This window comes from Ooceraea biroi, chromosome 7, assembly GCF_003672135.1.
Source record: "Ooceraea biroi isolate clonal line C1 chromosome 7, Obir_v5.4, whole genome shotgun sequence".
In the NCBI taxonomy this organism is placed as follows: Eukaryota; Metazoa; Arthropoda; class Insecta; order Hymenoptera; family Formicidae; genus Ooceraea; species Ooceraea biroi.
This window is the reverse complement of record NC_039512.1, coordinates 7,347,847-7,372,964: the sequence shown is the minus strand read 5'-3', so window position 1 is coordinate 7,372,964 and position 25,118 is coordinate 7,347,847. Positions and strand designations below refer to the sequence as shown.

At 43.2% G+C, this 25,118-nt stretch overlaps 1 protein-coding gene across 9 annotated transcripts in view; it reads right to left on the bottom strand.

Moving 5' to 3' along the window:
• Positions 1–25,118, bottom strand: part of LOC105279293 (tensin) — a 161,423-nt gene that overhangs the window by 67,860 nt on the left and 68,445 nt on the right. Inside the window, exons 1-2 of one of the 9 annotated variants that reach the window (XM_026971414.1) lie at positions 7,598–8,067; positions 2,560–3,058 (exon numbers count right to left, since the gene is read on the bottom strand). The exons of 6 other annotated variants lie outside the window; for them this stretch is intronic. In XM_026971414.1, the coding sequence (XP_026827215.1) occupies positions 2,560–2,607 (48 nt within the window). In that variant the 5' untranslated portion in view covers positions 2,608–3,058; positions 7,598–8,067. Of the gene's footprint in view, positions 1–2,559; positions 3,059–7,597; positions 8,068–25,118 lie in introns of those variants that run through there. 2 more of the 9 variants (XM_026971416.1, XM_026971417.1) reach the window with 2 other exon arrangements.

Here is a 25,118-nt window from a genome sequence, read left to right as displayed (position 1 = left end):
GAGGAATGAGGCTAATTTACATCCGCCACGACGCGTTCGCTTCTCGCAATCGCGGCCACATTGTATATAATAATATCTCACGTCGCACCGTGTAATCTCCCGTGAGATTGCACGCTGTGATTAAAGGACGCATTTTTCGGGAGACTCTCTTGCCTCGCGCATCGACGAGCCATTAAATCTGCGATTGCGTGCACGTGTCGGTCAGTGATGCTTGCGGGACAGAATTGTCAATGATGATCAAACATTTACATTTACCAAACATATCAGCCACTAATATTGTACTACACATCGTATACAGTAATCAATATGGATGTAAATCGTGCATCGTGTTAGCAAATACAACTGAGTGTTGTAAAAGCTTACACTTTACATATCAATTTCCAATATTCCAATTCCATTGAATATTCGATGATATATAACGTGCACGTGCAAAAGCATCAAAAGGATTAAATATGAATTTATCTCTTCACTGTGAGTGTGTCACTGACATATATGCTAATGGAAATAGTCATACACTCTTTTGCATGGACAACGATTAGAATATTTATAACTCTCTTCACGTTCACGAAATTTAGATAGGAGAATGATAAAAATCCACGTTTTATATGCACCCGGTATATGTTCCAGGCAGAATCCCGCCGTGTGTACGTGAGGTGTGAGGGATCGAATGAGGAACGCGTTCGTGTGCGTGGCACACCGATCGTACGAGCTCCCATAAACGTCCGCGATCGAGACTAACGGGCCGCAGTGATTTAGCCTCCGTCTTTCATGGCTCTGTGCCGAGAGTGATCCAGCACGATCGAGATCGTCAGATACGTCCGTGGCATTCACGTGGCGATCCGGACGATCTACGCGGAGGTCGACTACCGGATACGGTATGGCGGAACGCGTGCGGGGCGCGATCGTTTTCATCGTAAACAAAGGCGCGGTTTAAATGGCGCTTCAGTTAAATCACGATTTACAGCGGATAAAGCGTAATGTTGCGAAACGAAACTCTTCCCAATGCCGTTGTCCGTAATGAAGCGTATAGTCCGTACGGTGACGTAGCGAAAATTTCGATCTTTACATCATAGAACGGTTTTCGATTCGAGACTAGTGGAGAAGTTTTTCACTCACGATCAGTCTGCACATCTTCCTTTGTGACTTGTAATTGAATGCCGTTTAATTGAACGGTTTTAATTTAAACGCAGACGTGCGTCTCAACGCTTTGTGATTTCCGTTTTATGATAATGTAAAAAGCCAATCACAAAGTCATTTCAGACGCCGTTAATCTTTGTAAACGATTTACAGTATTTTCCTCCTTTATTTTCCTTGTGGAATAAAGAGTTCCCTTTACAGTAAAAATTCTGTCTCTACAGAATAAGAAAATAATATATATTTAAGCTATCGTAAAACTTGTTAAAAAAAATACATAGCAGATAATCAGCTGCAATATTTAAATAAATTATTATAGTAGATGCATATCAGATATTTATCAGAGCACTGCCTTTTTCCTGCAACTCGTATCTCATTTACATTAAAAATCATTACGACTATCGTTGTCACTAGAAGAGTCTCCCGTTATCATCTAGCTCGTTCTTCTTTTTCTCAATTGACGTACAGTCTATCGCGATAAGATAAACTGTTATCTATCACATAATCCCTATGCGAACAGGCGTGATCGACTCGCGAGCGGCGGAAATTGATTGCATCGCGGATACGCGATGCAGTTCCACTTTTTCTTCCCCTTTAGCCGCGGGAGGGTTGTGATGCGCGGCGCAGCACGATGCTGCCGCGAGTAACGACATCGTCTCGTTTGCGCGCGGCATCATCCCCTCGCGGATTAAACGCTTCGCGAAAATTTTTCAGGATCGAGTGTCCGTCGGAGCGTGGAAACAAGCGCGCGTGGATACATATCGGACGTGGCGAGCAACGTTATCCGACAACCCAAGCCGACACGCCGTGTTTCTAGTTGAGGTTTTGCGGGTGTACCGGGACTTCTCGGAATTTCCACTGTAATTCGAAGCGTGCTGCCAAGCGGAATCTTGTTGTGGCGTTTTATATCTCTCGTATTACGCGCTGAAAAGGTTCCGCCGGCCTAAAATGACTAACCGATGTCTCGTCGCTGGCAATTTAACGAATTCCAATGAGACATGTATATTTTTTTTATTCGAATAATTTTAGCAGATGACATAAATTCTTAAATTTATTTTAATCGATTAATCGGGTGAAAAATCACGCGAGCGAGAATATAAGAATAGTACATTTATCATGTTCAGCAGAAACAAGTGCGGCTCGCTCGGCGTAGCCGAGTCATGACGCGTTCGTTATTCTCGCGTCATTAAAATTAAACGCGCCTGACGTGCCGACGAGGTGTTGGCATGCCAATCGACCCCGCATCTTCGAGCGACGATGCCGAGCGCGCGAGGGCTAATCGCACGATCGCAAAAATCGCGGGGCGCGTCGAGGAGGAAACGAGGAGCGGCGGCGGGTTGTTGCGGCCGCTACGATCGCGCCGAATTAAAGTCCCTTCGGGTCCGATGCCGCGGCGATCTCCTATCGAGCGATCTTACCACGTACCTCGTCGAAGAGGTCGTCCAGTTCTTTCTGAGGTATCTTGGCCTTCATCCTGCGGGCATTCCTCGCGTCGAACTTCCCCGAGACGTCTCTTTATCTCGACGCTGCGCGAAAGGGACCGAATAAGAAGAGTCGAAGCGAGGAGGACGCGCGGCCCCGTTTCCCTTCGCTTCTTCAAATGTCACGAGCCGGGCCTGTTCCCTCTCGTTTTTGCGGATGATCTCGAAAGACGTCAGTCCTTCTTGGGCGCATAAATAGTCGATGACGCGCGACGAAGCGCGCGAGAAGGTCGCACGATGATGGTCGCGATGGCGCACGCGGCCGGTTCTGCACTCTTCGTCGTCGGGGACACAGCCGTTGTAGCCGGTCACGTCGGTCCATCATTCATCGTCGCTGTTCAACCTTCGCTCGACTGGAGCACACGTCCGCAACAGCTCGTGCGGGATCACACTGGCACACGTCGCTTTCGATTCTTTATTCGAACTTTCACCAGCATTTCGTTCTTCATCAAAAATTGGTGATTCGTATTATTATTAAATGATAATGTGATGAATTAATATATTAATATTATTACAGTTCACATATTAGTAATATTAATTTTTTATAATTATTGTGCATGTACACTTTAAACGTTAATGCTGTTGAATATAAATTACTTATTTATTGGATTAGAAACGTATTTGAAATTTGTATTTACAGTAAATATTTTCCGTTAAATATAATAATTTATATAATATACATTCATGATGTATCTAGATGATTATTGCCTGCGAATCATGCATTCGAAAACTAATAACACTTTCGGTTCGATAACATTCAGTATGGAAATATATTGGCCGATTCGGCAAACCTGTGGCGATATTTTCCTTGTCGCGACGTACAAATCCACGCCTCGAATTCGCGTGACTTCGTCGATACACCGCGGAATCCTTTTAGGAACTTTTAAAGCGACATCAATTCGTCTCACGTGTTCGCTCGTAGCGCATGTTGACGTCTCAAATATTTCTCTTTGAAAATAAACGGGACCTTGAATACTATTTATGTCGCTTCGCGATTCTTTCACGGACGAAAAATTCAGTAGAGAAATTTATGCAATTCAGTCGACAAGAAACTATTATCAGAATTTATTAAAGATATTGCATATTTTTCTGTTAAATTTAATTGAAAAGTTTCACGTTGAAAATAATTTGTTAAAGCTACATTTCATGGTTTTATTAAACACTAATAATGCACAAGAATACTCTCTTCCCTCATAATTATTTTAAATTATAATGTTTTCACGTGCGCGACGTTTTAATCATATCGAGGAGATCTAAAGTACGAAAGTCGAACAAAAGATTACCTTCGTCATGAAGTGAAACGGTTTTACGAGTTCGAGCACTTAGCCCGCGGGAAAGCCGGCGTATCGCGAGCTCTCATCGTCGAAACGTAAGCCATTTTGGCGTTTATGCCGAATTATCGAGGGCTCATTGCCCTTCGTTCTCGAGCGGTACTTCCGCCACTCTGGCGTATTGTGTTTCAAACACGTACCGGATTTCGAGCCGTTGCATTGCGGCGATATCGATGTATCAGGTGCATAAAATGTGTATGGTTTCTCGGTGACAACTCGGCGGAGAACGGCGACGGCGATGTTCTCACGACACGCGGTCCCCGATCTGGCCGATTACGATCTCTCGGTTTCTTTTCAGCATGCCGCGAGGATTTCCGCGTGCTATTAATCTCGCGAGCTAATGTTAATGCGAAAACGTTCAGTCGGCGAGTCCCGCGGGTTTCCAGCGATCCCCGGATCGCCGGGGAAAAGAGGAGAGGGTACTAATAAATGTTCCTCGATCGCGCACTACCGTGCATAGACAAATGCGAGTTATGAGCTACGCCGATGCGTCGGTTATGATAAAATGGCAAAAGTCGCCGCTTCCTGCGGGAATTCGCGATCATACACCACGCGAATTCTGCTCGCGGCCGTAATGGTAATTGCGTGCCTTTCGCTGCACCCGTAATTTCGTTTATATCCCTTTATCCTTTACATAAAGCTACGACCGTAACTTTGGTTCGAAATGACGAGAAAGATTATCGTTCGCGTTCGTCTATCCGTACCGTGTACGCGCGAGTGACACCGCACGTCCGATGCACTCGGAAAGCGTCACTTCTAAGCCGTTCAAAGGCAGCGTGGCGAGATAATCTCTTCTGACTCGATCCCGCTGGTACATCGCGCGCGGTTCTGATAGTCAACGATACGTTTACCTCGACGTAAACACCTCCCGCGAAGCTATTCATGCTACCTATCTGGCCAGCATCTGAGACCCGTCGCGCCGGAGATGTACCACGAGATGACACGACCCCCGTATTTATCTATCACCGACCACGGTTCGTTAGATAATCGAGCAAGGGGAAGCGAGCGTTAAAAGTTCCGGCCGTGATCGGAGTAATCACCAACGCATCAGAGCAAACGAGTTTCCCGTTCTCGTTTCGTTTCGGACGGCAACGTTGTATTTTAAAGCACGGACGTGCTGGACCACGCGAGGGAGAAGGCGGACACCACCTCTCTACCACGGCACCGCTTCAGGGAGGATAAACGACCTCGCGCGCAAGGAAGATCGAGATTGCACCGGCAGACCTCGACATTTGTACAGCATCGATTTAACAGTAGAATGTTCCTGGTTTTTTTATCGACAGAATGCATTGCTTCCGGATGCCTTCGATTGGTTTACTGAATACAAATGATTAAATTGCAAATCTTGCAATCGTACGTGTGTGTACGTGACTATAGGAAAAGATCACAATAAAAGTGTTTTCTGTAAGATTTAAATTAAGAGAGATTATCCAGAAGGAAGGTGAACCTTAGTGAACACTCGATGCTTCCATTATCGTAATTAAAATCGCCGGAGAGAGAACCGAGTTTATCGAAAGTTTCACGGTGACTTTTTTCCTAAGACTAGACGTGGAAGATTTAAAAAGTTAAAAGCGGACAGCACTCACAGCTTTACTTGAACGACGTACAACAAATAGCGAGAAATAGATACAAGAACGTAAGTTTAGGATGTGAAAGATAGAGAGGATCGCTTTATGACGCCTTCTAACCGGAGATAAAGCCGGGGAGCATCACTCTTTGTTACACCGAAAATTGCGCGCGAGCGGAGGTCTTCCATTTCCTGAACATACGAGCAGCGGCAGGGGATTACGAACTACAAGCAAAACCTCAGCGTCCACATCGGCTCTGAATCCAGCTGCGCGCGGTCGTTGCCGCTGTCGCCGTTTGTTCGCCGAAAGAAATTCAGGTTACATGTCTGCCCCGCTTCGTGCTCGTGCTACGAGGTCTCTTTAAGCGATCAGGCCGCGCACGTTTCGCGGGCACATCGGCCAAGGGATACCAATACCCCGGGTACCGTTTCTCACGGTGCGCTATCGGCCTTTTGCGAACAGGTATATGTATCTATGCATGGGATATTATCGGGCTGTACAACAATAAACTGGTGGATTACCACCATTGCGATGCGACGTGACAGCTCGCGCCAGAGCGAAATATCGCGTTGTCACATTCAAATGAGAGTGTCGATTTTATCATGAAACACAACGTGACACGACGAAACAAAGTGCTACAGCGGTTTGTTTGATGTAACGAGATTGTTGGCAATATACTTATCGATTGAAATGCAACAATGTACGATATAAAATGAAAACAGTGCAAAATTGCGTTCCGTGGAATTGTATTATCCAGCAAGCGGAATGCGGTTGATTACAATTTCCTGAAAAATCGGAGTTTCAAAGGCAGATTTTCACAAAGAAGTTTCATTTCAAATGAGAATTTCAATAATTTCCTTTTATAGCATTTTTAAATAATGAGATCCTTAATGATCCTTATGATATTAATTTATTATCGCGTTGAAAAACGAGTTAAAGTTTATTTTCCATATATGACATATATCCATAGAAGAGATATATGGGTCTTTATTGTCTCAGCAGTATTACGTTTCACTGGGACATTAGTAACGAAAAGGTCAATTGATGGCTCGGGAAGCCCAGAAAGGTCAGATGAATACTATGTACAATGATATATATTCCATATGAAATGGTTATCGAAATTTGTAACGTATAATTTCAATAACTGTTACCCAACAGGAAACATTCTCTGATCAGAGTTGCAGCGTTATTATCGCTATTATCTCCGTTATGCAATGACAGCCAATGCCATCCATGATGTAAAATAAGCAAACAATCATCGCTCTCACGCATTGCCACCAAGTTACGCTACGTGTCGCTGAAACACGTGAGAATGATCACGCGGAAAGTAGGCACGAATAAAGAAGCCTCTATACTTTCTCTTACATGAGACTCTGTTGTAGCAATACGTTATTAACGCTCTTTCTATAAATCTAAAATATACATGAACATTATACATGTTCTTTTATAAAGTTAAGTTATGCAAATTATAGCTTGAGCTTATTGTATAATTAATTTTTTGTACTTATAGTGAAAATTTATTACTCATTCAGTTTATAAAATGTCACTTGTATTTAAAAATCTATATTGCATGTAATATTAAAAGTCATTAATATTGAAATTTCCTATCTGATATTAATAATTAAAAATTTAAGAAGATTTCTTCGTATTATAACGGGATTGAATGCCTTGCAATCATCCTATAATTGATCTTTAAAACATGAGACGCAAGGTTCATAGACCAATAGCTTCCTCGTAGCAATAACGTCTCTCAGCAGATAATTCGAGATCGCCACCTACGCGTTCGCTGTACATACGCATCAGCATCGAAGTATGGTTGAATGCATAATTCTGTCATGCGATAACCAGCCAGATATAATCGGATTATGTTTCTTATTGATTCCGCCATCTTCGACTACATCAGTTATCTCGCAGCAGCTGTATAAATATTTCCACCGACATATACTTTACTACACGTAATCAGACAGTTAAAGCAGTTACTTTTTTAATACCGAAGAAATAATGTATCGTAATTTGAATCATGTCGTTTTAAATCATATCGACATTAAACTCGAATAATTGCAATGCAAGGTATAATCGCTACCTCCTAAATATTACTTTAAACTGTCATCCTGAAAATCGGAGTTGATTTAAAAAGGATCTTCCTACTTTCAAAAAGTCATCACGCACTTATACATCTATACGAACACAACACATACTCCGAACCGTTTCATTGCACAATTTATTTTTTCACAGACACAAAAAAACTCACAATACTATTATTTCCAAAGATGAAGACCATCATCAATCTTCTCCGAAAAATCTTTCGAGCGACGAAATGTCATTTCGCATGATACCAACGCTCAAACGATATCTTCAATTTGAATGACCGTTTTCCCTTTTAATTTATTTGTGGCTTTCAAACAGATTTTCGTGGACTCTCTTTGGAATCTACTTATCTCGAAAGGGACCAGCGCGCATTTCTCACGCGCGCTCGCGTACTCCTCTTATACGTGCGCTCTTACGTGTGCACGTACGTCGACTGGCCGGATCGCGCGCGCGAGTCGCACTCACGATCCGCGCTCACGAATCACCGAGAGACGTGCGTCGCATGTGCCGTTCGCCGTGATGATCTTGGCGTGTTCTTCGTCTTCGCCGCGTCGTACCGACATCAAGGAGAGGACGGGGAAGGGGAGACGGCAGTGGAAACTGCAACGGGGAACCTTACTGCAGCTGCAGCGCGACGCGGTTCTTGCGTAATCGATGCTTGTGGTGCGCGAAGCCGGTGAGGGTAGGTCTTTCATTTCTTGTCTGCTAGAAGAAAATAAAAAGCTGCCGCGCAATAGCGCTGTCACGTTGAGGATCCATGTAGCGCTATCGAGCTATTTTCAATTTCGGACGTTCTCATCAGCGAACCGTACGAGCGGCATGAATGAGATGATCGATCGGCTGCGATCGATTCGCGTTTATATTTCGGGAACCGCGAGTATGCTCGCCTTTGAGGAGGAAATGGATTCGATATTGCTGATGAATGTTTCATCGGGCACAGTGCAACGTTTTATTCATCTAAAGCTGTTCGTGTCGGAATAGATTACTTGGTTTCTTTATTGTTGCTTGACGGGTAGTTGAAACAAACACAAATACATTCATATATTCCTTCCATTTTACGAACGGTTTCTAATTTTTCTCGCAACCAGACGATTCTATGAACAATGTTTTCCGTGTTCACTGTCACCCGGGTGTGATTCACCGAACACATCCGGGATGATGATGATCATAGATTACATTCGATTAATTTCCCTCTGCGCGCTGACTCAAACGTGGACACGCAAGCGTACTGGCCCGTAGCCAATATAGATATCTCCTTGAAAAATTGGCCCAATTTCTACTAAAGCTGAAACGACAGCAAAAAAGTCTCATTTACGTATCTCGACTTGGAAATACTGCGAATTAACGAATTAAAAGTCTGGAAAATTGCCTGGGCAACAAAGTTACGATGTTGGCTGAAGGAGTTTGATAGATTTATTGCGGCCCAATTTTGTCACAAACTTAGGCCTGTATCACAGTCGGCGCGGCTGCATATCAAGACTATAATCATGATAATTATTATTATCCATGCGTCATATTCATAAGGTTTAATTCTAGGTCGCGAGACCAGATAGACTGTCGCGAGCGTATGCGCAAAGTTTACTGCGGTGACAGCGGTGAAGGCTGCGCACTTATATTTGCATATCCAATAAGAACGTTTGTCGGAGCTATGAGACAAATTACAATATGAAACAATACAGAAGCGTTTTCATCTTTACTATCACTTTAGCACCTTGCAAGCTTACAAAATTCAATACAAGTTTAAACCGGTAGTGTTTGCGGTTCGGATATAATTCAATTAGACATAATCTAATTTTGCATTCATATCAATGCCACCTTTGTTCTCTATGGCGCGAAGCTATTTCTGTTCATGTTTAGCTGCGGCACCATCACGTCATTTCGACGCAATATTCCTGAGCACTCGAAGCTATGTTTGGCGCGTTGTACGTTTAAGCGATATTTCTTATCAGACGTAGTGTAATCACAAAAATCAAGCAAAAGCGGAAACATCAAGGAAAAATCAGGTGAGATATTGTGGAAATTTGTAAATATCGGGAAACATGATTGAGAAGTGTTCGAAGCAGGAACGGAAAATACGTTGATGCGTTTCCAAGCGTTGCCAGGGATTTGCACGGGACCACGAAGCGCAACGTCGACATTTACTGCCACGACGCAGTATACGCCGGCTGTACTGACGGAACGAATCGGACGTGCGATTCATCGCGCGTTAAGGTGACAACGGTGACATCGGCGGAGATAATGGCCAAAGAAGTATTATGCGTTGCTGATGAGAGGCGGATGACCCTGCGCGATCGCGATCTTGAACGGGCCGGAGTTAATTAGAGCCGACGCGCGCGCATTCCGTCGCAATTCGGGGCTTAATTAATCTATTTATCGGCGCGGTAATCTCGCACACCAACTTTATACATACGCGCGTCACGTGCGTGGTCACAACGAGTCCATTACGGCAAGTAGAGCTGTTTCGGCCGTGGCTCATTGGAGATTCATTCGCGTCGGCAATAACAGAGAATCGCTGAATATCTTTTTATCAAGATAAGAACAGGATTTTACGTAACATCAACGTACGATTAGCAAATGAACATGACTCGCGCCTTATCTGCTTCGATTGGGTCGTTTCAAGCAGGAATGGCGATATCTTGCCGACTTAATGTTCGGGACATAGAAATTGAATTAAATAAGCAATCTCGGATTGCGTTCTGTTATCTGAGACTTTTAAAAATCAGAATTAAATTCGGATCAACGTTCACAACATGAGTGACACACGCCGCAAATCTAATCTTGTGTTGCAAACGTAGAATCAATAAAGTATAGCATTGCTAACAAAAATGTGTCAACTTATGCTGAAAGATTAAGTGGTTCGTGTGAAATATTTATTTTTCGCGTGCAAGTTCTTTTACAATAAACATTAGATGCAATAGAGTACGCAAGAACACGAAGTGAGAAGAAAATTCGGCGAGTGCGGGGGCTCATAAGAACCGCAACTTCCGTCAAGATTTCAACGACGAGGAGAGTGTGAGGAGTATCAGAGAGCGTCGAGAAATCCTGGAGAACGGCGGCGAGCGTGTGGAGAACGTGGGCATACGCCCACGTCGCACATGTACGTAAAAAAGTTTCGCAGGATATCCTCACGCGGAAAAGGAGCACCGTACGTCCTACGCGAACGCATGGTAACGCGAGGTCGTTTGCACGAAGCGAGATTTGCACGTGCATTCGCGTCTCTGCGTGCGAGGGGTGTTGTCGATGACAACGCACCGGTACCGGTCGTGCAAGGACACGCTGTACAATGGAGCCACGAGGAAGAAGGTGCCCTGAGTTATGAGACGTCGCATAATTGCACGCCGATCGGCCCGGTCGAGGAATGTAATTTGTCTCCCGGCCGAGAGCGCGGCGTGTATTTGCGAAAGTAATTAAGATGCGCGCCGCGCGAGGTGAGGCCGCATCGACTCGCTGCGACTGCTGATTGCACTTGAGTCGCATCGAAATGCTTTTAACTCGTGTGCTGGGTAAGGATTTTAATTAATCGAGGATTTGCGCACACGACTGCATCTGTCTTGATCTCAATTTGCTTCACGTTTCGTAGACAAGAATCAACGACGCGAAGCAGTAGAAGGAGAGAATAATGATGTAAAAGGAGAAAATAGGATCTCATTAAAGAATTTTATTATAAGGAATTTATTTATTTTTTGTTAAAGAATGAATTCTTAAAAACCAAGAAAGGGGATTTAAAGAATGATATTTTTCATGATTTGTTTACTTTGATTTTGCAGAAATTCTAAGCTGCTAGTAGAAATATTGAAAATTCCAAAATTTCACTAAGTTTCTCATGTGCTCATTCAAGCATTTGGTGATATAGTTGCACAAAAATAGTGCTTCAAGTCGAAAAAGCTCTTCGTTTCTGCGAGTTTCGCAGATTACGCTATCTTTGTCGGTGTATCGTCCCAGTTGTTAAATCGCTATCACGCATCATAAAGTTGAATAGCAACGTTTTTATGAACGTTATCGCCGCCACGTGAGGCCAAAGGTGCGTGCGAAGCCGAATGTTATTATAGCTCAAGCTTTAATAGCTTCACTGAGCTGTTCGCATATCAGTAGCGCGATACAACGATGGTGTCACGCAATCATTCCACAAATAATCCACAGTCCGTCGTGTCACGTTATACAAAATCACAGCAAGCTATTTTTCATACTTTGCGTTTGTATATCCATAAGAAAATTCTGACTGCGAAAATGCAATTTCTAGGTTCTTCTCAAAAAGCAATCGATTTTCTAACCGAAAGTCTGAAGACTATCGAATAAGAATTTTATTTTTATTTTGTTTCTTCTTCTTTCCAATTCGCATTTACAATTTTAGATAAACTATCTTTAATGATTTCTCTCACTTAAATATATGCTTACGTTTTATCGAGAGTACGTCTGCTATCCACTATCACTGTGATTAATCTTGCAGGACGCTCTGTTATTTGTTAAATAATTATTTAAGCAGTCCATATCACTCGTGGCATTCCATCGATCGTCGAAGATGTCTGTCCAGTTGAACGTCTCAAAGGTTGACAGAAAGGTAAACCGGAGGTTACAAGCTCATGGAGCTGAAGCCCAGTGGGCACTTGAAGCATTCTCCCAACAGTGAGTCCAGCCGGCCAAGCAGCCACCCACTTTAGTCAACCACCCACGTGGGCACATAAGCGATGCACACACAGTTCCATCGTGTTTGCATTCCTTCCCCTACGACGTAGACCGGTCGACTACTCAATGTACCGGAGTGCGTGCATAAGGAGGAGAAAAAAAGCAGGATGTCGCGAAGTCGCCGTAGAAATTATTGCTTCCAGTTACTGCCGCCGCTACCAGAATATTTTTCAGCGAGCGAATGGCTTTCTCGCGTTCCCCGCGTGAGTTACACAAATACGCACGAGCAAAACAAATGATGACTGGTTTCCCTTTAGCATAAATATCTCAGGTGGACACCGATGACAATGTTCCGCGTGAAATATCGAGGAACATAGTAAATAACTAGATATCGTGCTTTTTTTTAAGGGAAAAAAATATAACGCAGCAAAAGCGTATGTATTATGCGCGGAAAATAGACGTGTCAGGGAAATTTACCAAACTCGGCAGTCCCGAGACGCGCATGGAGACAAGTTCTATTCCCAGAAGCGTATACGAAGTGTATCAAAAGTTCTGTGGAGTGGAAGGAGCAACAAGTTTTCATGAAATTTCCTCTCAAAACTTCTCGATATCTTACTCTTTCGAGCTTTTTCGCAGCCAGGGACACGAGTTTTATTAAATAGAAAGTAGATGCAGAGTCCTTGTAACTTAACAGCATCACACACGAAATGTTTTCTATTTCTGCTTTAAAATTACTCACTCCACTCCAGAATGCTACTCCAGAAATCTAACAAAATTCTTCCCGAGGAAGAAGTTTTATTCAGTCTTGAAAAATCCATTTTCTTGATACTCGAAACTTACATTACCCGCCACACAAAATAGATCGTAGTTCGAGTTAGCTCGAGCCTTGCAAGGGGGTGTCGTTATAAAATAACAGTTCTACATTCCGATCAACCCAGAGGTGAATGATAAGCCCCTCTCTCTTTAATCACCGAAGTCAAAGCGGACCGCTGCTAATTGGAGCAAGCGTCGACGCGAGATGAATGGACGTCTGACGGCATAGACAGTTCCTTATCTCCATAGTACTACGAAATATTTCCGTGTTTACTCTCGATAAGGCTTCGATCGATAAGGAGAGTTCCCGCCGATGCTGATCGCCTCACTGACCCATATTGAAATGTGGACGAGCGCACGCGCGCGCATGTGTGCGCGGCGAACACATTGGTCTTCATTGGGAATCATTTTGATTTCCGAGAAGTCCATAGTCTCTGAGAGCACGTCTGAATGATTTACCGTATAACCGATTGTCGGACAATTCACTTCAGCTTCGGTATAATGTTGCGCAGTCAAAGTTACGATCTTTTCCCGGCTGCGCGGTTGTGTAATCTATTTTCGATCAAGTGGACGTGAAATTAGTCTAATTACAGGTAATGCAATGCTGCTCGCGCTGGAATGCAATGACGGTTTTGATTCACGGGTACGGAGCACTTACTGGTAGTAATTACTGGATAAGGTAAGCTGATATTTCGAACGTGCACGCGAATCTAACGAACGCATGGTAATAAAATGAAAATAGCAAGCTCTTAACGATATAATAGCCTCGTATTAGCATTTTAGACTGCTATGCAAATGACGAAATATTTCAAATACTTTAACGTACTACGCTTTTCATCACTGTTCTAAAACGCTCATCAGAGTGCGAGAGCACTTTGTTCCAGCGTTGGAGTGTCTTGAATGTACATACATACGAGGTATCGAAAGAGCCAGAAGAAAGACTTCAATTACACTTGATTGAACAACGAAATTCTCGAGTGCTCCTCGATGAAGGTGCTCTATCAAAAGACCGGTATGTTTATTAAACGTCTATGACTTTTTGACGCTATTAACGCATCATATTGTTCATTTGTCAACATATCGTAGTCAGTATCGATAAATTTCAATAATTTTATTTAGCTTACATTATTATTCATGACAACTATTATTCATCACACGGATATCTTGTCTCTCATTACATCAGAATTATGAATAAAAAATTTTCAGTGTGGAGAGTACTTAAAGCCAATTCGATGTCGGATGAGATTGGTGGGCGGACAAGAGGAGGTGAGGAAGGACGGAAGGATGAGGCCAGGTGAGGTTATTCGCCGACGTTGTGGTAGCCACGGCTTCAAGGTCGCCGAGATCATGGCGAGGACGTGGTTGCTGGACCAATCAAAAGCGAGCACCATCGTTACGCGATTCTTTAGCAAATGATACATTTTCCATTTTTACGTTGCAACTAGCTATTCACGCTGTGAGAGTAACACGTCACGTATTTCACATATTATTTCACAGAATACACATAAAAGTAAACCATATTTATTCTATAATTTAATATAGCTTAAGTTTTGTTAACGTAATTATGTTCTGTAACATAACATCTTCTAATTAAATTAATATAAGATACATTAATTATAAATAAATATAAAATCGTAATTAAAATCTTTTTCTAAAATTAAAAAAAAATTTTTATACATAATATAGAAAAGTGCATGAAAAATACTAAAAATTTTACTGCTAATGTATAAAGCGTGTCGTAGATGTGTCACAAACTTTTCCACTAGAAGAAAGTATGAAACTCATGCCAAAAGTTGTACGACGTTTTCCCTCGCAAGGTATGCGTCGGGATCGCGTGGAGAATTTCTCACGCGGCGGAATCGCATCAGATATCGAGCGATAATGTGCGAGCTGCAGATCGCGATCGGCGGATATCGCGTGTTACTTAAAAATCACTTAACATGACACAGGTACGAGTCTGAGATATTTGCATATTCGCGCCGAACGCGCCGAACGCGCCTCGACTCGCCGTTTCTCATTCTTGGCTGCGGATGCCCGGGGTTGCAACGGGTGTGCGAGGACGACGCCGATTTAATGATCTAATATTACCGACGACGAATGGAGAGGGATGAAATTTGCATAACTGGCCGAGAAAGGTGAAAACGAAAGTGAACGAATCGCCTTGCGACGCTGGGAAGCCGCGCGCTGCGCGTCGCACGGCAAACGAGCTTCATTACCTTGCTGGACCTCGCGTTGGGTATCGTGTCTCTTCTTAATTGGCGGGATGAACGAGCCAAAGATCCTCGGCATGAAGTTTCTCGCCTTTAGTCTCGGATCATTAGTCGGAACGCGCAACGACTAATTATTTTTCTCGAAAACGCGCCATCCCCTTACGTTTGTCCTTGCCCTCACATTACTCATGGCGATTCCGCGTGGAATGGGGTGCCGGCATAAAATATAAATAGCAACACAATTTTTATGGTATATATTTTGCTTTGAATAAACTGTTAGAATTTTTGTTTTGATTAAAGAAAACCTGAGAACTCCTGAAAACGTTGGCATTCAGAAAAATCTGCGGCAGCGGAAGATCGCCGGATGGATCGCCTTGCAACGAACTTTGAATCGTGCAGCTCCTGGAAACACCGCACGCTACACTCATCATTCCATCTCGCACACGTGACGAATCGCGTGCGCGCATACCTGCGAGAAATCCCCGGCAACATAATAACAGTAAGTAAACGGCAATAATGAGAAGTATCTCCCATCGCGATGTGCCAGGCGTGCCCGGCTTGCAACCGGAATTGCATACGACTTAATTGTACGCATCGGCCTAATATATGCAAATATCTCGTCTGTAATTACGCGCGCGCGAGCCGACGCGCCGCGCCGGCTCGCACCCCTATGCCGCGCGACGTCGATCATTAGCCATCGTAAAAGTCCGCGCGGTTCGAGCCGCCGTCGCTTGATTTACTAGCGTTAAATACCGGCTTACGTCCGACAGTCGTAAAATCGTCGGAGGGGTAAGGCAGTTGACGACTTCTTCGGCGACGCAAGGTGGATAAGAGTACGCGCCCACGCGCGTCTCCCTTTCGCGCTCGACAAGAGCCTCTCTATCCCGCTGACCATCGCCGATTCGTAAGCGCGATAAGATGTCGCGGTCGGGAGGAGAAAAGGATCCAGCGGCGCGTACAGAAAGGAAGGGGACCGAGCACGGTGTGACTTTCTCTTCCGCCTGGTGTTAAATGCCGCGCCGGCTGCGCGACGGAACAAACGGCTCGCACGTTATCACCGGGTGGTTACCTCGGGATCGTAGAAACTTCGTACGCAACTTTACGCCGCCACGGTGTTGCTCCGCAGAGTCCTGGTAGTCTTTTCTTGGGAGCCTGGGTTGGAGCGAATTCCAAGTGGCTGGATAAGCCCGAGTTGATCGTTACTCGCCTCGCCCATTAAAATTATTTATTTATACGCTTTAGGCGCGCAGATTGGAAATATTATCCATATAAATTAAAAGTACACTTAGTAATCTTGATGCAATGAGGGGAGGAGCTATTCTTGGAGCGTGACTAAAACCTGCTTTTGTACTTTCCTCGGAAAATTTGCCAGCGTTACACCGTACCAAGCAGTGATTTAATTTCAGGCTTTTCTGGAACGCCATGTATTTTGTTGTCGTTGCGATTGTATAGTCGTTAAAGCGAATAGTCGGATAATTACACTTAATAATCGGTGATTATGCAAAATCACTTGCGGAATAACTATATACTCGTTAGCATATTATGTGCGTATTATTTAGTTTTGCAATTTGCGGCATTATGTTGTTCTTATGGGTTTATTATAATGCTCGGTGCACACGTGCGTGCGTGCGGGTGCAAAGAGTGAAATGAAAGAGTAACCACAAACGTGAATTCGCGTCGTCTCGCTGCTTCGATTTATCGTCGATCGTAACTCATTGGCAGCGGACAAACGGCAATATTTGCTCAAAAAGGGACACGTTCCACCGAGTGCTAGAGGTGTATTCAACCCCCTGCGGTTCGAGGGAACGTATTCAGTAATACTTGGAATATGTCGTTAATTTAGCAGGCGGATTGTCGACGAAAGAGACCGGCGTGAACGACGTCGCGTTCGTGGAATTCCGTGGAGGCGTAGACTTTGCGAATCCTCTGACATTAATGAATTAACTGAGGAAGTAAACGATTGCTGATGAATGGCAAACTGTTCCTACGAGCCAACGGAGAATTCCTCTGCACTTATTATACATCGCAATCTAGCGAACTTGCTAAAAGTCAATTAATGATTTAGGAGCGAAAGTTTGAGGTTGCAATAAATGTTCACCTCCTCGGTAGTTCGTAAAGTCTTGTTAAAAGAACAGCAATTAATGCCAATTGAACTGTGGGAAATGGTACAGTGTAAAAAAAAGAAACGATTGTACGCATGGGGAAAAACATAATGACGAGGTATTTAATGTTCATTCCATACGGTGCTTTGAGGGTTTTGCGAAAGTCGACGTCTGACTAATAACTGTCCGTCACTACTGCCGGTATTGGTTGAGTCTACCTCAATCGCATGTGTTTTCACAGCTGTGCGATTATTCCATTCTTGCACACATGTTTATCGTGTACATGAAGCTGATAGACGTGAATAATTAATGGTGATAAAAAATGATCAAGATAAACGTTAACGCGATCTTAAATCTGACTTAGCTCAACGCCCGCGCATCCGTAGCTTCAATTGCTACACCCTCGAAAGAACCGCCATTTCACAAAACCGTTCAATTTTCCTCAGTCGCGTTTATCTCCGTCATATCTCGCGGATAAATCTCCCTCGACGGTCACGAAACGTATCGCAAGCTAAATTCGTAACAATATGTGCCCCCTGGGCGCGAGACGCCCCCGGCTACACCCTCGGCCTCGAAAAACTCCGCGCAATCTATCACGGGGCGGCGAAAGAGCAGAACGGCCACGCACGAACGCACACACAATCTCCGCCGAGTGAGACCTGCATGTTCCCTCCTACCCTCCTAAATCCATCCGTTCCGCTCGCGCTGACATACGAGCGTGACAAGCGGCGTGAATCCTCGCGCCCGCCGACACTTGTAAATGCGACTTTAAGAGCGGCGCGAGACGGGGCCGAGACAAGCCGGGGACAAAGTGGCCGCGGTGTTCGCGGTGTAACGGCCACGTTGGTTACCGGTTTGTCGCGCGAGAATGCCTATCGTGAGTCACGAATACACGTGCAGGCATCCGCCGCGCGCGTTGGCGCGGTCTCGCGTGCATCGCCGGCTGCTGCGAGGCGGATCGCCCACACGCGGCGGGGATTTCAGCTCGCGGGCGCGAAACGCGGCCCGTGATCGACGTGTGCGTGCACTCCGCGGCGCGGCGATCGATAATCGCGATTATCGATGCGCGCCGATGGGATCAAGGATGACAAAGCGGCCGCGCACTCTTCCGTACTCGCGGAAATGGGGTTCGAGATCAAGATAAACGACGTTATATCGCGATTTTCGCGACTCGCTAAAATGCAACGGTGAAATGTCCTGTTATGGATAAAAATTGCGCTGCGAGTTCTTGTCGCGCGCGTAGGATTGATATCCGTAATTTCGCCGGCGATGTAGGTAATGAAAAATCGGCCGGGGAATTGTATTGCATGAATTATAGCTGCAAACATGGGAATGCTGATGCATCACTCTCTCGTAGCTGGTCTTGCGCTACGCTGATAATATTTTTTAACGTATTAATCTGCAGTTGAATTAAGCTCACAGTAAGAACCAACGCTGCAGGCGCAAATCATCATCCTCCGTTTGAGCTTAAGCTTTTCTTTGGACTAATGCTAATAAATGTTGTTTTCATTTCCGGTTATTACAATTATATGCTATATATGTACTCCGACTCCGAGCTCGCAATAAATACTTCTGTATCTAAGACTGACTTTGGTTGAATAGTGGGAGTAGTATCTTAATATTTATGAGTGTATTGCGCTACCTATCACGTTCCGTGCGCTCCTTTCTCTTCTCTTTCTCTCATCTCGAGGTCTCGCTCGTACCTCGTAGAATCTCGCGGAAGCCTATCGCGATCAGCGTTGCGTCCGTCGTGAGCCAAGCGTGACTCGTAATGAAAGTTTGCAATTAGCGTCCTATGGCGCTCCAAGGAGTCATGGATAATAAGGAGCCGGGCCTGACTACTCATTTGTTAAGATCTTTTAAATAACAGCCTGTGTAGCTGGAGGTGAGACAGGTCGGTGTAACGTTACCACGCGTATTTATCGCAAATGAAATCTCTGCTAACAATAACAATTAAACTTTTGCACTCATCTCGCCTGATCCCTTCGGTAGATTTGGACGAAATGTTTTCGTCATCTTTCCCGCGCGTGTTACTATGATTCCGAGAATTTTTCTATAATCACAGAAGAGAAATTAGGGATCAACCATCTAATAATATTTCCTAATGATAAATTAAGAGGTAAGTAAGGAAGAACGAGATTTTAAAATGTTCCGGGATAAGATTCTGGAAGAGACCTACATCAAATAGCGTCGGGATATGGATAGGCGGCCGACAGACAGATTACAAAACAATTTAATGCGATTAGACTGTCCGACGGGCATTGGGGAGCGGCTCTGTCAGTCTGCTGTCAAATTCCGTAGCCAGCAATGGTACTTTATGGAAGCAGGGTAAGGCGGTTGGTTACGATCCAGTTGGTTACGGTCAGTTCCCAGTTGCCTGATTTGTTCACACGGCACTTCGCATCTACTTTTTCTAGTGACATCCCCTACGTTGCAAACGATGTCCGCCGCGAAGCAATCATGGTATTATCGGCTATTTTATTTTGTTTCTTCTCTTTACGCTCTATGAAGCATTATTAAAACTCTTATTTCAAACATTTCGCGATGAATTTAATACGTTATTAATACATTGAAAATATTGAAGCAAGTGAGCATAAATGAAATTTTAAACCATTTGTAGAGAAATTAAAATCATCAAAGCTTTGTCATCATAATCATTCACAGAGTTGCACATATAATACACACTTCTATAGCTTTAAATACATTTCATAATGCATGTTTCAAAGAATTTTTCTTACTTTGTGAAAGAAAAATCTGGAAAACCTGAAAAGCTGTTTCGAACTGAAATTATCGGTAAAGTTTCTGAAGCGATCTGGGGAAAGCTCATCGGACGTTTCTTCTCGTTTAATCGCTTAACGACCAGTAGATGTTCCTGCAGAAAACTTAACTGTGGGTTTGAGACAAAAAGCTCTGGAGAACTGCTTAAAGGTGACCAATAAAACGCGAAAACGGGTGACGCCAAGCATTCTTCCTTCAGCTAGATACCCATTCTTCTATTTAAAAGATTAGTCTTATAGTTAGTAACACAATCATAAGTTTTACATTAGAATAGAAACAAAATCTATTATATAATCGGTGCGATTAAATTAAAAAAGAAATTGTATTTAATAAATTTATTTTTTATCTCTATCAACTGTGAAATTTGTTCGAGTAGGCAGAATTGTTCAATAGCGACAACAGCAAACTTGGCACATAATCGGGAAATAAAAAGAGAAAAGAGAACGAGCCAGCTAGATCATGTGCTGTTGTAAAAGAAAACGAAACGCGACAGAATCACGAGCGTATTTTCTCTTTCGTCGCACCGGTCTGCGCGATTCGATGTTCCAAAGTGTTAATAATGCTAATGCATTGACCTCGAGCGGAGCGTACCGGCGAGGCACATCAATATTCATTAGCATGGCTCGTCGTGCGCGCCGAATAATTGCGCTCGGCCCTGTCGGTGTGTAACCCACAAACCCACAATATGCATGAACGCACTTTAGGGCGTTTCGCGGCTGTTAACGCGTGTGCGTGCCTACGCGTGTGTCTGCCCGCTGAAAAAGAATCGCCTTTATCATTTATATACGCTTGCGACATATTTAGCTCTTTGTTTCAGTGTATTGCGATGTATGATTAATTATTGATACCAGACTTATGAAAGGCGGGAAAGTTTCACGATGCTCATGACCATAAAACCTAATGACGAGCACATTCTTATGATGAGGCTCGTAAATCTTTGTGACAGGATAATTTCAGAATTGACATTGTTTAAACGCAACAACCAATCATTCAAATCCATAGTCAATGGTACAGTAGAAGAAATGGCGAAATAGCAGCTGTTATAAAACATAGTTTCCTGTGTGTACAGGAGGATAAAGATTACATAAATTTTATTAATTAAATTAATATTTTTTCCACAATTTACCGCTTATATTAATCAAAAAGCTTATAGATATATAAAAAATGGAAGATAAAGACTAAAAGGACTTAAAACTTTAGAAATTATTGGAGAGATCATCCCTACGTGATACAGATTTGTGAACCATGAAAAATAATCTCCTCATCAAGATTAACTCCACGTAAACTAATTTCCTAGCCGACTAAGCGTGTGCTCATCGCAGAGACCAAATTAAAAAAACAACGTTATCAAAGAGGACAGGTTAACACTCGTCGGTGACATTACAATTACAAAACCAGCTCGAGTCACAGGAATGGAGTCTTAAAGCGCTGAGGAAGCGCCGAAATCGCGCGGTACGCTCAGTCCGTGTCGTTTTCGTTATAATTTATTCGATGATCACAATTATCCGCCTTCTCGACGACCTTTCTGCACCGCGAACCTCGAAATTCCGCAGTCCGGTTTTAGGAGCGAGATGCTTCGCTGTCGTTGCAGTCCGAGTGTGGCGAATTACTTTTATTCAAGTCATTTACGAGGTTCTTACGAGCGGATCGCGCGCAAACAATTTCGGCGGAGAAAGAGAGACAGAAAGATCGTAAAACGTCTGCCAATAATTCGTGGTTAATGCGGCAAAAACCAACGGATTCTCACTGCTTTTTTCAGCTTCATTCACGGAAACGGCGAACACTGTATCACAGTCAGGAAATGTGAATGAGAAATTTTATTGCTGCGCGCTATTTCTCCGTTTAAACTACGAGCACTCATTACGTTTGCGCACGAATGGAGATTTGTCTTCCGGTTGAATCTATTGTATTTCAAAGACAATTGTGTTTGGAGCTCAAATATGTATTTTTGGAATTACCTTGAGTTGATAAGCGCAAACACGTACCCTCTCCCGTTAATCTGAAAATGATCTTTATATTTGCTCGCTCGTATCTCCACTCCCTTCTTGCTGTAATACATCTAGCACGATTACATTCAATTATACTAGGAAGATCACAGGAAGGAACGTATCTAACGAGATATAAATGTTCAACAGAAATTCATTCCATAAGTAACAAGGAGAAGCCGACTTTTCTCCGCTTCATAATCTGAAACCGATGACGGATGTAGTCGGATTGGAGGAAACCAACTACTCTTTTCCGCTTTTCCACTTTCCTCTCGCATGCTTTTTGCGGTTGGTCGGCCGGCGCGCCCGACTTTCCCGACGTTTTCCCCATTTCCTCACTCGGGACTTTCCCGTATTAAAACCGTAGTGCAACCGTAGGGAGAAGGCTCTCTGTTCGCAAAATTTCGCCCTTTTCCCGCACAATGGCCGCAGAGTCCTGGGGATGCAAACGTACAGGAATTTGGGACGGCCGCTTACGTCACACGGTCGGCGGAAAGATCACGATGACGTGGACACTAAATTCGGCGAGGATCCCTCCGGCGAGCGAATGATTATTAGAGGTTGTAAAACTGGTTTTTCGAAATCCCCCTGGCGCCGGGCGGCAGCGAGTCCGCTTGTTTAATTCACGTGTTTAATTCACGACATTGCGCCGCGCCATAATCTGTCGGACGCGCTCGGCTTCATTCAATATTCCATTTCTTCGTTGGCGTAAATAATGCTGGCCTCACAACGATGCGAGTGCGATACATATGTTACGCGTGCGGTAACTACAGCTGCTCTTTATTCCCTCGCAGGCCACCCTGGTACAATTAGCTTCGCAGCGTACAGCGCGCAACGCTGTAATTAATTGCGTTCAATGGAACACGGTACGTTTTAATCGAGCTTAGGAAAGGTTAATATCAGGTTTACTAACTATCAAATGATTATCTTCTAGTTTGTACTGACCGACGGAAGCTCTTATTTATATAATTGAATAAGAAGAGATTTGGAAAAGACGTTTTCATTTTGCAAGTCTATAAATCACGTAAAATAATATACAACTATGCAAATATATACATACATATATGTATATTCCAAATATTATATTCGATATCAGATATTAATATAGCTCCAGCTCGTTTTGATGATACGCTTTCAGGATTTCCTTGATTCATATCATTTGTAAACTGACACTTTTATTCGAAGATATACACGACATTAAACATTCAAAATAACCCTGTATCATATATGTTCTTACACGCAAATGCTCAATGGTACACGTGTCTGTCCAAGATATGCGAGTGCGCGACGAAATTCTCGGAAAGGCTATTTCGGCGCGTTTGCGAATTTCGGGGGTTGACCTTGAGGAGTCGCGACGCCGCGAATTCTTCAAGTTTTTTTAAGGAAAAAAAGGCGCGACGTAATTGCCGCCGCGGTCAATTGAGCGAACGCTCACGAGAGAACGAAAGGCGAACGAAAAGTCTGCCAGATGAAGGAGGACGCTTGAAGATCGCTCTCGGATGAATGGATCCGCCTCCATTCTCGGTGATTTGCGCTTCACCTCATTTGCATGCCAATTAATTGGCCACAATTACCGGAGGATTTATGGCGCTGTGGATGTTTCTGTCACCATAATCCTCGCCGCGGCACACCCTTTTCCATCTCGTTCGTTTGGCAAGTATCGCCGATGAAAAATTATTAACGCTTCCACAATCTTCCTTAGCGGCTTGCATACAATTTGTTTAACAAGGTGAGAAGCTGCGGAGAAATTACATTTCTATTTTTTGCATTCTTTTTTACTCAGGAATTTCTTCACTCTTTGAGCAGCGATAGAGATACTTGTACTACTGGTGCACAGTAATGATCGTACTTGTAAGGCGATTTGCATCTTTTAATTAAGTATTAAGAGATCTGTTTCTCTTTTATCTTTGCTGCTGATGAAATTCTCTGTTTAAATTTTCTTTAAAGTTTTCCTTACAGAATTTCTTATTTATTTTAGTTTTACAGTTGTTATTAGTCACTTAAAGTTTTTTACAGTTGTTATTAGTTTTACTTTTGCTAGCTGAAGTTATATCTTGCGTTCTCAAGTGCTCTCGATTTTCATATCTACCGTGTATGTTCATGTTAGTATGTTAGTTTATTAATGTGTTCGCCAATCCCCCTACCTATTTCATTTAAAATTAGACATGACGGATCTCTAAGGATCCACGTCAGTCTTCATTGTATGTTCACACGCATCTTCGCACTTGACAGTCCAAGGCCGAGTGTCATTTGACATTCGTACTCCTCATTGAAACAAATTGCCATCTACAATAGAAATAAGAAGACAGAACACTATTTCAACACAGAGATTCTCAATGGCTTCGTACTTTGTCAACAGCTTATGTTAATAAGATAGTGTGTGTAAAAAGAATTTGCACAATATTACACGAAACGTAAAAATTCACGTTTTCAGTATTATCATTTTCTCAGCATGCACACATTTTACTTATTTTTAATTAAATATCTGAATTTAAGACATATTTTTCAAAATTAAGTTAAAATTTTAATGTTAGACAAGATCTGCATAATGTAAAAGCATCAGGAATAAATATTTCAATCAATAGTTTCGAGTATAGTCTTCCTCGTCTTACAACATAAGATATTAAATAACCGGTCAATGAAAAAGAAAGCTATCAATTTATATGCATCGCTGACGGTAAAAGTAACGTATAGTAACTATTTCTTCCGCTTTTTAATTTAATTTAATTATTGCGTATGCATGCAGGGAAGAATTTATCTCTTTTTTCTTTCTCGTTAAATCGTCACCGGAGACATTTTATTAGAAATCGATCTGATTCGCGCACAATGCGTATTCGGCTGATGAAAAGTACTCGGATACCAACGAGAACAAAGAATCCGTGCATTCTCGCATTTCTGACCTTTGTTTTCTCGAGAAAGACAAATTGCCATCTCGTAATTTATTGCAAAATATGTTAGTTCGAAGAAAAAAGCAGCGTTGAGTGTCGCATGCAAAAGTAGCGCTC